Source organism: Triticum aestivum, chromosome 3B, assembly GCF_018294505.1.
Source record: "Triticum aestivum cultivar Chinese Spring chromosome 3B, IWGSC CS RefSeq v2.1, whole genome shotgun sequence".
Classification (NCBI taxonomy): Eukaryota; Viridiplantae; Streptophyta; class Magnoliopsida; order Poales; family Poaceae; genus Triticum; species Triticum aestivum.
The window spans coordinates 386,583,822-386,602,340 of record NC_057801.1 but is presented as its reverse complement, the minus strand read 5'-3'; the positions used below and the strand labels follow the sequence as shown (position 1 = coordinate 386,602,340).

Here is an 18,519-nt window from a genome sequence, read left to right as displayed (position 1 = left end):
GATAGTTCGGCTATCCGGACACCCCCTAGTCCAGGACTCCCTCAGGTAGAGTATTTAACCCAAATTTATTGATTCGACACAAGGGGAGCCAAAGAATATTCTTGAGTATTAGCAGTTGAGTTGTCAATTCAACCACACCTGGATAACTTACTATCTGCAGCAAAGTGTTTAGTAGCAAAAGTGGTATGATAATAAAGGTAACGGTAGCAAAAGTAAAGATAAATGTTTTTGGGTTTTTGTAGTAGTTGTAACAGTAGCAACGGAAAAGTAAATAAGCGAAGAACAATATGTGAAAAGCTCGTAGGCAATGGATCAGTGATGGATAATTATGCCGGATGCGATTCCTCATGCAATAGTTATAACATAGGATGATATAGAACTAGCTCCAATTCATCAATGTAATGTAGGCATGTATTCCGTAAATAGTCATACATGCTTATGGAAAACAACTTGTATGACGTCTTTTGTCCTACCCTCCCGTTGAAGCGGGGTCCTCACGGAAACTAAGGGATATTAAGGCCTCCTTTTAATAGAGAACTGGAACAAAGCATTAGCACATAGTGAATACATGAACTCCTCAAACTACGGTCATCACCGTGAAGTATCCCGATTATTGTCACTTCGGGGTTGTCGGATCATAACACATAATAGGTGACTATAGACTTGCAAGATAGGATCAAGAACACACATATATTCATGAAAACATAATAGGTTCAGATTTGAAATCATGGCACTCGGGCCCTAGTGACAAGCATTAAGCATACCAAAGTCATAGCAACATAAATCTCAGAACATAGTGAATACTAGGGATCAAACCCTAACAAAACTAACTTGATTACATGGTAAATCTCATCCAACCCATCACCGTCTAGCAAGCCTACGATGGAATTACTCACGCACGGCGGTGAGCATCATGAAATTGGTGATGGAGGATGGTTGATAATGACGACGGCGACGAATCCCCCTCTCCGGAGCCCCGAACGGACTCCAGATCAGCCCCCCCGAGAGAGATTAGGGCTTGGCGGCGGCTCCGTATCGTAAAACGCGATGAAACTTTCTCTCTGATTTTTCTCTCCCCGAGGCGGAATATATGGAGTTGGAGTTGAGGTCGGAGGAGGTCCAGGGGGCCCACGAGATAGGAGGCCGCGCCCGAGGGGGGGGGCGCCCCCCTGTCTCGTGGACAGGCTGTGGGCCCCTGGCATTAATTCTTTCACCAAAAATTCTTATTATTTCCAAAAAGTGCCTCCGTGGATTTCCAGGACATTCCGAGAACTTTTCTTTTCTACACATAAAACAACATCATGGCAGTTCTGCTGAAAACAGCGTCAGTCCGGATTAGTTTCATTCAAATCATGCAAGTTAGAGTCCAAAACAAGGGAAAAAGTGTTTTGAAAAGTAGATACGTTGGAGACGTATCATGACGACACGTTTACTTGGCCGGCGGACCCGTCTGGTCGCTACATTGCTCGGTCTACCTATCACAGATTGTGCCTCGGAGCGGAGAGGGTGCCTTTTGCCTCGTGCATTTGAAAGAGTTGGGCGATCCTCAAGTGTAAACTCTTTGCCTGGCTAGCGGTGCAACATCGAATTTGGACGTCGGATAGGAGAGCGAGGCATGGCCTGCAGGAGTTGCCTTCGTCTTGCTACACGTGTCTCCAAGAGGAGGACAACGCGGAACACATCATGGTGCAATGTGTGTATGCCAGGGAAGTGTGGCACAATATCTAGAACACGCTGGGTCTGCAGGGTCGCACTCCGGAGGTGCATGACCGCTTGTTGGATTGGTGGCTGGAGGGTATGAGCACCCTTAGGAGGAGTTGGAAACATGGCTTTGACACCCTTGTTATCGCCACAATCTGGGCTCTTTGAAAACAACGTAACGCGAGAGTTTTCAACAGAACTGGCCAACCGTTACAGACGCAGAGGCTATCCATTGCCATTTTGGATGAGCTCAATGAGTGGAAGGAGGATAGTCTAGGTGGAGGAGGGTTCACTACGTTTTGTGTAAATGTAGGCACAGGCGGAGCTCTCGGTAGGGCGAGGTTGGGCGCTCGCCCTACCTTGATTTCCAGCGATTTACCGACATATTCATATCCATCGCTAAAAAAATCCAACAAAAAGAAAACTCGCGTGTTCCTCGGCCACCCTGTGGTCGCCTTATTGGGCCGTATGCAAGTCAGTCACCTTATTGGCCCGTACCCAAGTCATGCATTACCATCGATCCTATCTTCCAGTCCACGACGCTAGATCCACGAGTCGACATGAACCCTAGCAGGAGCGGCAGGCGGGGACAACGATTGACTTTTTTGTACGTTCTCCTGCACGTTTCTTTTGCCATGCCTTTCTCGCCTCCTCCCAAACTAGATTCCTCACAGTGTTTCTTTTGCCATGCCGGCATGCCATAACATTAACATCGCAGCATGCTGGCATCGCCCTAGCCCACTCCGCTAGATCGCTAGGTCAATCTCTAACCAAGTTTCTCTCAAAAGAATCTCAAGTGATGCGTGGCTCTGTTTCTCTAGTTCTGCTTCAAGAATACCTAATCTATATTGATAGGGTTTTGAACTTTATGTACAAGGAATTTGATTACTTTGATTTTTTTGGTTTTTGGGAGTGATTTTTCAATTTTGCTGATCACCGTTGTTTCCATAGTTAGGAGTTTTCTGCTTTCTCATTGTTCAATTTCACACAATCAACTAGTATTTCAAGTGAAATGTTTTAATTCGGTAAATATTTTCATGGTCTGACATTTAATTTGTTGATTGCATTATTATTATGTACTATAAAATTGCTTGATATACTTGCGTGTGTGATGTACGTGTGGACACGGGGACATTTTTATTATGGGTCCGCCCTACCTTAATTTTTTTTGTCCTCCGCCATTGAATGTAGGAATAGGCTAATGTGTGGGGTGTAAGGGTGTGTGTCGAAGATGGAGGCTTGTTCCATCGTTTGGCCTCTTGTCCATTGTTTTTTCTTCCTTTTATAAAAGTAAGGTATGCCTTTGGCGCTCGAATTTTTTTTTAAGTAGGTGTATGATTATTATTATTATTGGAGATTGTGGTGCGCACCTGGGTTGCCGTGCGCCGGCACGAGCAGGCAGCGTGCCACGGCGCATCCCACCACGTGTAGGCAGAGTGTCCAGACCTGGCCGTCGCGACCACTCCACTGCCTCGGCCACAAAAAAGTGAAAAACTGCAACCAAAAAGAAAAACCGGGGCCACGTAAAAGGTTCAGGCTATACATGCCTCTCGCTCCCCGAGCTCAGTACGTACGGTGGGCAAGAAGATAACAGGCGCAAGTTTTTCCATGTTGCTCCGCCTGAAGATTACTACCGTCCAGCCTGTGGCACTGCTTCTTGGGCATGACCATGGCGCGACAGCATCCCCGCGGCGGCTCGCCGGAGCCCTTCCGCAGGGCCGTGGAGCGTCCACGAGGGCAAAGAGGCTGAGGAGCGTGGCGGTGGCGATGGCGCTCAAGGAGGAGGAGCCGGAGAGCAGCCGAAGCCGCTTCGCCGGGGGCGGCCCGAGCTGGGACCCCAGGATGGAGATCGGAGTCCCATACGAGCAAAGGCCGGTATGATTTAGCGTCTCGCACAAAAGAAATTAGACACTTGGGGCATGCACCTAGCTTTGCAGTCTGAATGAAAGATGTTGCTGGTTAATTTGGATGATTGGCTCAGGTTAACGAGTACTCCGCTCTCAAGGAGAGCACCTTGTACTCGTGGGCAGAGCTGAGTCCAGGCTCTTTCTTCATGCGCCTAGGCAGCCTGTGCCTGGTCACATTTACAGTTCTGGCGGCCCCAATCTCAGCCGCAAGTTTCAGTCCCGGAAAGGTACGGCCGTTCGTCATGGTTCTATATTTTCAGTTTAATGAGCAGCGGAAATTGTGCTAGTATGTTGTTCCTCACAGTGTTGTTTGACCAATTTCTCCATGATATGTATGTCAACGCTATGCAGGATCCACTCAAGTTCGTGCTAGCTGCTGGGATTGGGACCCTGCTCCTGGTGTCTCTCGTGGTTCTCAGGATCTACCTGGTAAGTTTGGCAAACATCGGCCGTATTTGAGAAAACTGTGCTAGTCTAACAATACCTGCTAGTGCTGCAGGGTTGGAGCTACGTTGGTGACAGGCTATTGTCGGCAGTCGTGCCATATGAAGAAACCGGGTGGTACGATGGCCAAATGTGGGTCAAGCCAGCAGTGGTATGTATCAATATCATCCATGCTTGCTTCCTCAGCTTAAGCACAGCCATGCAATTCAGACTGCCTTTAAACGTCTAATTCCTTCCTGATGCAGGTGCTGGCTCGCGACAGGTTATTGGGATCTTACAAGGTAACTTGTAGTTTGTCTTCTTCTTATCATTACATATGCTTCTTTCTTTTGGCGGGAAAACATATATGATCCTTGACGCTTATATAACTATAAAAATCGATTTTCACATTTTATCTTGGTGATCGACGGATTCTTCAGGTAAAGCCGGTGATCAACCTGCTCAAACAGACACTGGTTGGCACCGGTGCGCTGCTCGTCGGGGCGGTGGCACTCTTCACGTTCGCCGCCCCCGTCGAGGAATTCGTCCACTCCTTCAATGGAGCCCCCACTACCGCCTCCTCTAAGCCGATCATGAGGTGAGTCAGCCAGCTCAATGCTGCTACCCAGCTTTCACAATGGACTGTAAGCCATTGTTGCAAGTGGAATTAACTGAACGTGCCTACGTGCAGGAGAGAAGACCTGCTGAAGCTGCCTGCCGAGGTGAGGCAAGACGACGACCTCGCTGCGGCTGCTGCGGAGGCCGCCAATGGACGCCCGGTTTACTGCAGGGATCGCTACTACCGGGCGCTCGCCGGCGGTCAGTACTGCACCTCAGACGACCTGCTCAACTGATGATAGCAAATAGTAATAGTACATACGTATTCTGGTATATGCAGTTTGCCACATTTATATAATAAGCACAAGTTAAGCAAATGTATCTTATCGGAATGAAATTTTGGGAAGAACGATGTTGTTGATTCTGTAATAGATTGCTTCATAATAACAGCTCACTGGCTGCCCCATTGTTGTAAACTTAAAGCATCTTCCCCTAAAACTTAACATTCTAAACCACCTCCTACAGATTAACACAAATTTTGAAAAGCTAATGTAGAAATTAACCTAGTTGTAGTCTAAGGTCACGTAAGTTTAGAGTCCTAGATAGTTTTCTCACCAAGTTTGTTTAAGGAATCCAATAACTCCCGAACGTTCGGATTTTGAGCATTTCATCCCGAACGTTTTTACATGGCAACTTTAGTTCATAGGGGAGGGCTACTTCGTCCTTTTTGTTTTTTGTCAGAAAATTGCCATGTTTCCCTAATTTCACGCAAAATAAACTTGCCATCTAAACCCGTTTGGGTTGCCATGCTTAATTCCCGAACGTTCGGGAGTTATCATTACCGTTGTTTAAATATGTTTAGGAAAGTGGTCATGTGAGAGTTGTAAACCGTACCCTACTCCGGTGGTTGTACCGCATATGGGGTTGCATCGTGTTGGTTGCCAAGTCGGCAACGCGTTGGACGTGGCAATGTAGACTGCTAGTAAGGGTAGTCGTAAGTTAGTATCGTGCATATGATACTACCTTTTTTAACAACATATGTTACTATCTTCGTAATGCATAATATTATAGATTAGTATTTTAGATAACCTTACTTATTTCCGTGTAAGACAGATATAGTAGTACTCCATATAATATTTTTTATTATGATAAGGTACTATGATATAATACTCAATCCACTATTTGACTATTTAATTCTATATCATCTCATTAAAATTGTCTAGTTAGGATACACGATACTAGATATGATACTCTAATTACAAGTAGTTTTTTTTTGATAAATGACATTTCCTTGAATTGATTTATCAAGGTTATACAACTGCATTGCCCGGCCTCTGCATAACAAGATGCACACAACCAACAAATCCAAACCACCGAAAATAAACATTGTTTTGAAGAAAAAAATAAATCAATGCAATCTAGGGTGGGCAGATCGTATACGGAGATTACACCGTCATCTAAGAAGGGAGAAAACCTCCCTGGCCGTACGCTCCAGCCGTGTAGACATCATAATAAAAATGTCTCTGTCCTCTGGCTTCTACAGGATAGACCAAGTACAGAACCATCACGTACATGCATGAATAACCTGCACAGGAGAAGAAACACATTTATTATTAAAAACGACATCATACCTGGTAAGGCACAGTGCCCAGCATAAGACAGTCGTTCCCACAAGAATATGTGCAGAAAATTGTTTATCAATACCCTGCAACCAATTGCTGAACATGTTACGTGCACTATGTGGGGGTAAAAATTTAAAACTACATAAACTATGGCCCATACTACACGAGCGAACTTACAAATAAGTGTCTAATAGACTCGTCATGGTGGCAAAAGATGTTGGGGAACGTAGCAGAAATTCAAAATTTTCGTACGTGTCACCAAGATCTATCTATGGAGAAACTAGCAACGAGGGGAAGGAGAGTGCATCTACATACCCTTGTAGATCGCTAAGAGGAAGCGTTCAAGAGAATCGGGTTGAAAGAGTCGTACTCGTCGTGATCCAAATCACCGGAGATCCTAGTGCCGAACGGACGGCACCTACGTGTTCAACACACGTACAGCCCGGTGACGTCTCCCATGCCTTGATCCAGCAAGGAGAGAGGGAGAGGTTGAGGAAGACTCCATCCAGCAGCAGCACAACGGCGTGGTGGTGGTGGAGGAGCGTGGTGATCCAGCAGGGCTTCGCCAAGCACCGCGAGATATGAGGAGAAAGAGAGGTAGGGCTGCGCCAATCAGAGACGAAACTTCGTGTGTTGGGCTCCTCCTATGCCTCCACTATATATAGGGGAAGAGGGGGTTGCGCCCCCACCTAGGTTTCCACCCCCTAGGGGCGGCGGCCAGCCCTAGATCCCATCTAGGGGGGCGGCCAAAGGGAGGAGAGGGGGAAACTTGCCCCCCAAGCAAGGTGGGGCGCCCCCTCCCCAAACCCTAGGCGCCTTGGGACCTTGTGGGGGGGCGCACCAGCCCACCAGGGGCTGGTCCCCTCCCACACTTGGCCCATGCTGCCCTACGGGGATGGTGGCCCCACTTGGTGGACCCCCGGGACCCTCCCGGTGGTCCCGGTACGTTACCGATAAAACCCGAAATTTTTCTGGTGAGCAAAACGGGACTTCCCATATATAAATCTTTACCTCCGGACCATTCCGGAACTCCTCGTGACGTCCGGGATCTCATCCAGGACTCCGAACAACATTCGGTAACCACATACAAACTTCCTTTATAACCCTAGCGTCATCGAACCTTAAGTGTGTAGACCCTACGGGTTCGGGAACCATGCAGACATGACCGAGACGTTCTCCGGTCAATAACCAACAGCGGGATCTGTATACGCATGTTGGACCCCACATGTTCCACGATGATCTCATCGGATGAACCACGATGTCAAGGACTCAATCGATCCCGTATACAATTCTCTTTGTCTAGCGGTATTGTACTTGCCCGAGATTCGATCGTCGGTATCCCGATACCTTGTTCAATCTCGTTACCGGCAAGTCTCTTTACTCGTTCCATAACATATCATCCCGTGATCAACCCCTTGGTCACATTGTGCACATTATGATGATGTCCTACCGAGTGGGCCCAGAGATACCTCTCCGTTTACACGGAGTGACAAATCCCAGTCTCGATTCGTGCCAACCCAACAGACATTTTTGGAGATACCTGTAGTGCACCTTTATAGCCACCCAGTTATGTTGTGACGTTTGGTACACCCAAAGCATTCCTACGGTATCCGGGAGTTGCACAATCTCATGGTCTAAGGAAATGATAGTTGACATTAGAAAAGCTTTAGCATACGAACTACACGATCTTTAGTGCTAGGCTTAGGATTGGGTCTTGTCCATCACATCATTCTCCTAATGATGTGATCCCGTTATCAACGACCTCCAATGTCCATGGTCAGGAAACCGTAACCATCTATTGATCAACGAGCTAGTCAACTAGAGGCTTACTAGGGACATGGTGTTGTCTATGTATTCACACATGTATCTGAGTTTCCTATCAATAAAATTATAGCATGGATAATAAACGATTATCATGAACAAGGAAATATAATAATAACTAATTTATTATTGCCTCTAGGGCATATTTCCAACAGTCTCTCACTTGCACTAGAGTCAATAATCTAGTTCACATCGCCATGTGATTAACACTCATAGGTCACATCACCATGTGACCAACATCCAAAGAGTTTATTAGTTCACATCATCATGTGATTAAGACTCAATGAGTTCTGGGGTTTGATCATGTTTTGCTTGTGAGAGAGGTTTTTAGTCAATGGTTTTGCAACATTCAGATCCATATGTACTTCACAAATCTCTAGGTCATATTGTAAATGCTGCTACCACGCTCCACTTGGAACTATTCCAAATGGTTGCTCCACTATACGTATTCGGTTTGCTACTCAGAGTCACTCGGATAGGTGTTAAAGCTTGCATCGACGTAACCCTTTACGCCGAACTCTTTATCACCTCCATAACCTAGAAACATGTCCTTATTTACTCCAAGGACAATTTTGACCGGTGTCCAATGATCCATTCCTGGATCATTCTTGTACCCCTTGACTGACTCATGGCAAGGCACACTTCCGGTGCGGTACACAGCATAGCATACTATAGAGCCTATGTCTGAAACATAGGGGACGGCCTTCGTCCTTTGTCTCTCTTCTGCCGTGGTCGAGCTTTAACTCTTAACTTCATACCTTACAACTCATGCAAGAACTCCTTCTTTGACTGATCCATCTTGAACTTCTTCAAGATCACGTCAAGGTATGTGCTCATTTGAAAGTATTACTAAGCATTTTGATCTATCTTATAGATCTTGACGCTTATTGTTCAAGTAGCCTAATCCAGGTTTTTTAATTGAAAAACACTTTTCAAATAACCCTACATGCTTTTCAAAAATTCTACATCATTTCTGATCAACAATATGTCAACAACATATACTCATCAGAAATTCTGTAGTGCTCCCACTCACTTCTTTGGAAATACAAGTTTCTCATAAACTTTGTATAAACCCAAAATCTTTGATCATCTTATAAAAGTGCATATTCCAACTCCGAGATGCTTACTCCAGTCCATGGAAGGATCGTTGGAGCTAGCATACCTTTTAGCATCCTTAGGGTCGACAAAACCTTTCTGATTGTATCACATACAACCTTTCCTTACGAAGACTGGTAAGGAAACTCGTTTTGACATCCATCTGCCAGATTTCATAAATGCAACTAATGCTAACATGATTCCGACGGACTTAAGCATCGCTACGGATGAGAAAAATCTGATCGTAGTCAACTCCTTGAACTTGTGAAAAACTCTTCGCCATAAGTCGAGCTTCATAGACGGTGACATTACTGTCCACGTCCATCTTCTTCTTAAAGATCCATTTATCTCAATGGCTTGCCGATCATCGGGCAAGTCCACCAAAGTCCATGCTTTGTTCTGATACATGGATCCTATCTCGGATTTCATGGCTTCTAACCATTTGTCGGAATTTGGGCCCACCATCGCTTCTTCATAGCTCGTAGGTTCATTGTTGTCTAGCAACATGACCTTCAAGACATGATTACTGTACCACTCTGAAGTAGTACGCATCCTTGTCACCCTACGAGGTACGGTAGTGACTTGATCCAAAACTTCATGATCACTATCATAAGCTTCTACTTCAATTGGTGTAGGCGCCACAGGAACAACTTCCTGTGCCCTGCTACACACTAGTTGAAGTGATGGTTCATTAACCTCATCAAGTCTCCACCATCCTCCCACTCAATTTTCGAGACAAACTTTTTCTCGAGAAAGGACCCGATTCAAGAAACAATCCCTATTGCTTTCGGATCTGAATTAGGAGGTATACCCAACTGTTTTGGGTGTCCTATGAAGATGCATTTTATCCGCTTTGGGTTAGAGCTTATCAACCTGAAACTTTTTCACATAAGCGTCGCAGCCCCAAACTTTTAAGAAACGACAACTTAGGTTTCTCCAAACCATAGTTCAAATGGTGTCGTCTCAACGGAATTATGTGGTGCCCTATTAAAGTGAGTGTGGTTGTCTCTAATGCCTAACCCATGAACGATAGTGGTAATTTGATAAGAGACATCATGGTACGCACCATATCCAACAGGGTGCAATTATGATGTTCGGACACACCATCACACTATGGTGTTCCAGGCGGTATTAATTGTGAAACAATTTCCATAATGTCTTAATTGCGTGCCAAAGCTCGTAACTCAGATACTCATCTCTATGATCATATCATAGACATTCTATCCTCTTGTCACGATGATCTTCAACTTCACTCTGAAATTACTTGAACCATTCAATAATTCAGACTTGTGTTTCATCAAGTAAATATACTCAGCATCTACTCAAATCATCCGTGAAGTAAGAACATAACGATATCCACTGCGTGCCTCAGCACTCATTGGACTGCACACATCAAAATGTATTACTTCCAACAAGTTGCTTTCTTGTTCCATTTTGCTGAAAATGAGGCTTTCAGTCATCTTGTCCATGTGGTATGATTTGCATGTCTCAAGTGATTCAAAATCAAGTGAGTCCAAAATGGTCCATTTGCATGGAGTTTCTTCATGCATATACACCAATAGACATGTTTCGCATGTCTCAAACTTTTCAAAAAACGAGTGAGTCCAAAGATCCATCAACATGGAGCTTCTTCATGCGTTTTATACCAATATGACTTACATGGCAGTGCCACAAGTAGGTGGTACTATCATTACTATCTTATATCTTTTGGCATGAAAATGTGTATCACTACGATCGAGATTCAATAAACCATTCCTTTAGGTGCAAGACCATTGAAGGTATTATTCAAATAAATAGAGTAACCATTATTCTCCTTAAATGAATAACCGTATTGCGATAGACATAATCCAATTATGTCTATGTTCAACGCAAACACCAAATGACAATTATTCAGGTTTAATACTAATCTTGATGGTAGAGGGAGCGTGCGATGTTTGATCACATCAAACTTGGAAACACTTCCAACACATATCGTCAGCTCACCTTTAGCTAGTCTCCGTTTATTCCGTAGCTCTTTTATTTCGAGTTACTAACACTTAGCAACCGAACCGGTATCTTAATACCCTGGTGCTACTAGGAGTACTAGTAAAGTACACATTAACATAATGTATATCCAATATACTTCTATCGACCTTGCCAGCCTTCTCATCTACCAAGTATCTAGGGTAATTCTGCTCCAGTGGCTGTTCCCCTTATTACAGAAGCACTTAGTCTCGGGTTTGGGTTCAACCTTGGGTTTCTTCATTAGAGCAGCAGCTGATTTGCTGTTTCATGAAGTATCCCTTCTTGCCCTTGCCCCTTTTTGAAACTAGTGGTTTCACCAACCATCAACAATTGATGCTCCTTCTTGATTTCTACTTTCGCGGTGTCAAACATCGCGAATACCTCAAGGATCATCATATCTATCCCTGATATGTTATAGTTCATCACGAAGCTCTAGCAGCTTGGTGGCAATGACTTTGGAGAAACATCACTATCTCATCTGGAAGATCAACTCCCACTCGATTCAAGTGATTGTTGCACTCAGACAATCTGAGAACAAGCTCAACGATTGAGCTTTTCTCCCTTAGTTTGCAGGCTAAGAAAATCGTCGGAGGTCTTATACCTCTTGACGTGGGCACGAGCCTGAAATCCCAATTTCAGCCCTCGAAACATCTCATATGTTCCGCGACATTTCGAAAAACGTCTTTGGTGCCTCAACTCTAAACCGTTTAACTGAACTATCACGTAGTTATCAAAACATGTATGTTCGATGTTCGCAACATCCACAGACGACGTTTGGGGTTCAGCACACTGAGCGGTGCATTAAGGACATAAGCTTTCTACTGTCCGCATAATTGCTACTGTCAACTTTCAACTATATTTTTCTCTAGGAACATATCTAAACAGTGGAACTAAAGCGCGAGCTTACGACATAATTTGCAAAGATCTTTTGACTATGTTCAGGATAATTAAGTTCATCTTATGAACTCCCACTCAAATAGACATCCCTCTAGTCATCTAAGTGATTACATGATCCGAGTCAAATAGGCCGTGTCCGATCATCACGTGAGACGGACTAGTCATCATCGGTGAACATCTTCATGTTAATCGTATCTACCATACGACTCATGCTCGACCTTTCGGTCTCTTGTGTTCCAAGGCCATGTTTGTACATGCTAGGCTCGTCAAGTGAATCTAAGTGTTTCACATGTGTAAATCTGGCTTACACCCGTTGTATGTGAACGTTAGAATCTATCACACCCGATCATCACGTGGTGCTTCGAAACAATAAACTTTCGCAACGGTGCACAGTTAGGGGGAACACTTTCTTGAAATTTTAATGAGGGATCATCTTATTTACTACTGTCGTTCTAAGCAAATAAGATGCATAAACATGATAAACATCACATGCAATCAAAAAGTGACATGATATGGCCAATATCATTTTGCTCCTTTTGATCTCCATCTTCGGGGCTCCATGATCATCATCGTCACCGGCATGACACCATGATCTCCATCATCATGATCTCCATCATCGTGTCTCCATGAAGTTGTCTCGCCAACTATTACTTCTACTACTATGGCTAAAGGTTAGCAATAAAGTAAAGTAATTACATGGCGTTGTTCAATGACACGCAGGTCATACAATAAATTAAGACAACTCCTATGGCTCCTGCCGGTTGTCATACTCATCGACATGCAAGTCGTGATTCCTATTACAAGAACATGATCAATCTCATACATCACATATCATTCATCACATTCTTTTTTGGCCATATCACATCACATAGCATACCCTGCAAAAACAAGTTAGACGTCCTCTAATTGTTGTTTGCATGTTTTACGTGGCTGCTATGGGTTTCTAGCAAGAACGTTTCTTACCTACGCAAAAACCACAATGTGATATGTCAATTGCTATTTACCCTTCATAAGGACCCTTTTCATCGAATCCGATCCGACTAAAGTGGGAGAGACTGGCACCCGCTAGCCACCTTATGCAACAAGTGCATGTCAGTCGGTGGAACCTGTCTCACGTAAGTGTACGTGTAAGGTCGGTCCGGACCGCTTCATCCCACAATACCGTCGAAACAAGATTGGACTAGTAACGGTAAGCATATTGAACAAAATCAACGCCCACAACAACTTGTGTTCTACTCATGCATAGAAACTACGCATATACCTAGCTCTGATACCACTGTTGGGGAACGTAGTAGAAATTCAAAATTTTCCTACGTGTCACCAAGATCTATCTATGGAGAAACTAGCAACAAGGGGAAGCAGAGTGCATCTACATACCCTTGTAGATCGCTAAGCGGAAGCATTCAAGAGAACGGGGTTGAAGGGTCGTACTCATCATGATCCAAATCACCAAAGATCCTAGTGCCGAACGGACGGCACCTCCGTGTTCAACACACGTACAGCCCGGTGACGTCTCCAATGCCTTGATCCAGCAAGGAGAGAGGGAGAGGTTGAGGAAGACTCCATCCAGCAGCAGCACAATGGCATGGTGGTGGTGGAGGAGTGTGGTGATCTAGCAGGGCTTCGCCAAGCACCGCGAGATATGAGGAGAAAGAGAGGTAGGGCTGCGCCAACCAGAGACGAAACTTCGTGTGTTGGGCTGCTCCTATGCCTCCACTATATATAGGGGAAGAGGGGGCTGCGCCCCCACCTAGGTTTCCACCCCCTAGGGGCGGCGGCCAGTCCTAGATCCCATCTAGGGGGGCGGCCAAGGGTGGGAGAGGGTGAAACTTGCCCCCCAAGCAAGGTGGGGCGCCCCTTCCCCAAACCCTAGGCGCCTTGGGCCCTTGTGGGGGGCACACTAGCCCACCAGGGGCTGGTCTCCTCCCACACTTGGCCCATGCTGCCCTCCGGGGATGGTGGCCCCACTTGGTGGAACCCCGGGACCCTCCCGGTGGTCCCGGTACGTTACCGATAAAACCCGAAACTTTTCCGTTGACCAAAACAGGACTTCCCATATATAAATCTTTACCTCCGGACCATTTCGGAACTCCTCGTGACGTCTGGGATCTCATCCGGGACTCCGAACAACATTCGGTAACCACATACAAACTTCCTTTATAACCCTAGCGTCATTGAACCTTAAGTGTGTAGACCCTACGGGTTCGGGAACCATGCAGACATGACCGAGACGTTCTCCAGTCAATAACCAACAGCGGGATCTGGATACCCATATTGGCTCCCACATGTTCCACGATGATCTCATCGGATGAACCACGATGTCAAGGACTCAATCGATCCCGTATACAATTCCCTTTGTCTAGCGGTATTGTACTTGCCCGGGATTCGATCGTCGGTATCCCGATACCTTGTTCAATCTCGTTACCGGCAAGTCTCTTTACTCATTCCGTAACACATCATCCTGTGATCAACCCCTCGGTCACATTGCGCACATTATGATGATGTCCTACCGAGTGGGCCCAGAGATACCTCTCCGTTTACACGGAGTGACAAATCCCAGTCTCGATTCGTGCCAACCCAACAGACACTTTCGGAGATACCTGTAGTGCACCTTTATAGCCACCCAGTTACGTTGTGACATTTGGTACACCCAAAGCATTCCTACGGTATCCGGGAGTTGCACAATCTCATGGTCTAAGGAAATGATACTTGACATTAGAAAAGCTTTAGCATACGAACTACACGATCTTTAGTGCTAGGCTTAGGATTGGGTCTTGTCCATCACATCATTCTCCTAATGATGTGATCCCGTTATCAATGACATCCAATGTCCATGTCAGGAAACCGTAACCATCTATTGATCAACGAGCTAGTCTACTAGAGGCTTACTAGGGACATGGTGTTGTCTATGTATCCACACATGTATCTGAGTTTCCTATCAATACAATTATAGCATGGATAATAAACGATTATCATGAACAAGGAAATATAATAATAACTAATTTATTATTGCCTCTAGGGCATATTTCCAACAAAAGACACATATCTTACTATCTTGCTTGTTATGTCGCCAAGTTACCTCTAACTAAGATGACCCCTCTGCTTTTAAACTAGAGGGATATCTTCACTCTTAGAGGTATTTTTTGCTTCCACGGTTTTTGTTATCAATGGGAAACTCAATATGAGCCATTGCATCGTACAAGGACTTGACTGAGAAACTTCCGTTCTGTTGCAGCTTCCATCAAAATTTGTCCAGCTCGCTTGTTAGTTGAATGTCCTCCAGACGGGAGAGTAATTCATTCCATGCTGCCAGGCGAGGGCCAAAGAGGTCCATACAAAAAGAAATATTGGGGTTTTCTTGTCCTAAAACTTGTTTGATCGTGACAAATTCATGTCTGACAATCCTCTACAAGTTAGGGTATTGCACGATAAGCGGGGTGGCGCCTAGCCAGCTATCTTTCCAGAATCGAACCTGAGAACCATCCCTAACTAAGAAAGTACCAAATTGAAAAAAAAGAATTCCTTGGCCTTCATGACACCATATCGAAAATGTGAATCACCGGGTTTCCAATGAACTTTAGAAATGGCTTTGGACCCCACGTATTTGTTGCGAATGATTTCCTCACTCCATTCTCCGTGAGTAATTTGTAAACACATTTACTCAGAAGAGAGATATTTTTAATCACAACATCTTGAATTTCAAGGCCCCCTTGACTTTTAGGGCGGCATAATACAGTCCACCTGGCCAGCCAAAATTTCTTGGATTCATCATTGCATTGCCAAAAAATCTAGGTCTAAGGTACTCTAGATGCTGAAGAAGCCCTTTCGGTAAGTGGAAGAATGACAACATGTATACAACCATATTGTTGAGGACGAAATTGATCAAAATTAATCGCCCCTAATATGACAAGAGTTTGGCCTTCTAGCCATTTCTCAAGTATCTCTTCCACATGCTTCCACTCAACAATAATTAAACGATGATAGTGAATCGAAATACCGAGATACCGAATTGGGAACTGCCTGAGCTAGCAGCCAAAAATGTTAGAAAATGGTGCAAGGTCACGCATCACCAAATTCAGTTTTGATATGTGTTTTTCTATCGCAAGTTCCTATTTATGAAGTAGATCGATCGAATTGATAAGTCCCCTTGTGTACCCCCTCGCTCCGCTCCCGCGAGAGACCGAGGGGGTGAACCCTAGCCGCTGTCGGGGCTAGTCCTCCTGTTGGGAAACGTAGTAGAAAAAAAATTCGCCCTACGATCACCCAGGAACAATATGAAGATACATAACGGGTTGTGATCAATGATTGTTACCGACTCCGGGAGTGAAGCGGAAGCAGATGAGTCGGTGTAGATCGTATTTGAAGTCCCTTGAACGTTGATGAAAATCCCGCGAACCGCCCATGAACGGTCCCTCGAACGGAAGACCAAAAGCACGACCTCTCTACTTGGTTGCAAGTGTACGGTCTTCACGATCCGGCAGCGCTTTGCCGTCCAGAGCTAATCGTCATCGGAGAATTAGAGGGAGGAGATTAGAACCACACGGGGCTTCTAATTATGAGGATTAGACGTGGCTAGGGCTCGCTCTAATTAATCAACTAGGACCAACTAGAACGTGCACTAGATCAACTAGAGGAGGCTCCAAAACTTGTGTTGTTATAGGATGGAAATCCTCTAGTATATATATAGGATTGGGGAGGGTGGGGGGAAGAGGGGCTACCACCAAGGGGGAAAGAGCCCCCTTCTGGCACCGACCAAGGGAGGGGGAGTAGGACTCCCCATCGAAGTAGGATTCAGCCCCCCTTTTTGTTGGGGAACATTGCATGGGAAATAAAAAATATTCTATGATCACCAAGATCAATCTAGGAAATGAATATCTACGAGAGGAGAGATTGCATCTACATACCCTTGTAGATTGCTAAGCGGAAGCATTAAGAAATGCACTTAATGTAGTCGAACGTCTTCATGATCCAATCACGATCCGTCTATGAACTCTCGATCCAAGCATCGAACGGACGACACACCTCCATGTTCAACACACGTACGACTTGATGACGTCTTCACATCCTCGATCCAGCGAGCAAGAGTGAAGTAGTAGATCGAGTCCTCCGGCAGCACAACGGCGTGGTGGCGGCGGTGGTGGAGGAATCTCAGTAGTTCCTCTTAGTAGAGCTTCACTAAGCTATGCAGAGAGAGAGAGAGGAACTACAAGGGAGAGGGAGGGCAGCGCCATGGCATAGATGGGTCTGGCTACCCTCCCTCTACCCCTCTATATATAGGGGGAAGGGAGGAGGGGGAGGCGCCCTAGGGCTTTCCCTGGGGGGGGGGGGGGCGGCCACCACAAATGGGGGCGCCCCTAGGGAACCCTAGGGTGGCTTGCCCCCCAAGCCATGTGGGGGCACCGGTCCTAGGTGGGATCCCACCACTTGGCCGAAGTGGGATGGGGTGAGGGGGTGCGGCCATCCACTTGTGGGCTGGTGTGCCTCTCTCCCTTGGCCCATGAGGCCCCCCCAACATTTGCCCCCCCCCCCGAAACCCCTTTTGGTCTCCGACGAAAACCCGGTAATTCCCAAAACACTTCCGAAACACGAATCCCTTCATCCGATATATCAATCTTCACCTCTGAACCATTCCGAGTTCCTCGTCACGTCCGGGATCTCATCCAAGACTTCGAACAACCTTCGGTCACCAACATATCAACTCAACTATACTTATATCGTCACCAAACATTAAGTGTGTAGACCCTACGGGCTCGAGAACTATGCAGACATGACCAAGACACCTCTACGGTCAATAACCAATACCGGGACCTAGATGCCCATATTGGTTCCTACATATTCTACGAAGATTTTATCGATCGAACCTCGATGTCAAGGATTCAGGTAATCTCGTATGCAGTTCCCTTTGTCCATCGGTATGTTACTTACCTGAGATTCGATCGTCGGTATCTCCATACCTAGTTCAATCTCATTACTGTCAAGTCTCTTTACTCATTCCGTAGTACAAGATCCCGTGGCTAAATCTTTAGTCACATTGTTTGCAAGCTTATTATGATGTTGTATTACCGAGTGGTCCCTGAGATACCTCTCTGTCATACGGAGTGACAGATCCCAGTCTTGATCAATGCCAACTAAACAGACACCCTCGAAGATACCTGTAGAGCATCTTTATAGTCACCCAGTTATGTTGCAATGTTTGATATACACAAGGTACTCCTCCGGCGTCAGTGAGTTGCATGATCTTATGGTCATAGGAACAGATACTTGACATGTAGAAAATGATAGCAATAAACCTGATATGATCATATGCTACATTGATGGCCCACAAGTGTATGGTATCAATCATAGTCCTTTCGATAAGTAAGAGTGTCTAACCCAACGAGGAGTAGAAGGAAATGGCAAGTGGTTTTCAATAAGGTAATTTCTGCAAGCATTGAAATTGTCAGTAATGAGTAGTTTGATATCAAGATAATTTTTAACGAGCAAGTAACGGT

General features: G+C 45.3%; 1 protein-coding gene across 1 annotated transcript; it reads left to right on the top strand.

Moving 5' to 3' along the window:
• The first annotated feature begins 3,220 nt into the window (after positions 1-3,220).
• LOC123069977 (protein CONSERVED IN THE GREEN LINEAGE AND DIATOMS 27, chloroplastic) lies at positions 3,221-5,065 on the top strand. The gene is made up of 7 exons (XM_044492977.1): positions 3,221-3,576; positions 3,683-3,835; positions 3,960-4,037; positions 4,108-4,203; positions 4,298-4,333; positions 4,472-4,629; positions 4,723-5,065. The coding sequence occupies exons 1-7, from the start codon at positions 3,310-3,312 to the stop codon at positions 4,883-4,885; spliced, it is 951 nt and encodes a 316-aa protein (XP_044348912.1). The 5' UTR covers positions 3,221-3,309; the 3' UTR covers positions 4,886-5,065.
• Positions 5,066-18,519: the final 13,454 nt, after the last annotated feature.

Bases quoted from the DNA above. Each gene is read 5' to 3' on its own strand.
- LOC123069977 (XM_044492977.1), top strand. From the start codon at position 3,310: ATGTTGCTCCGCCTGAAGATTACTACCGTCCAGCCTGTGGCACTGCTT. The intron at 4,204-4,297 runs GTATGTATCAAT...TTCCTGATGCAG, and splicing joins TGTGGGTCAAGCCAGCAGTG to GTGCTGGCTCGCGACAGGTT. The intron at 4,334-4,471 runs GTAACTTGTAGT...CGGATTCTTCAG, and splicing joins GGTTATTGGGATCTTACAAG to GTAAAGCCGGTGATCAACCT.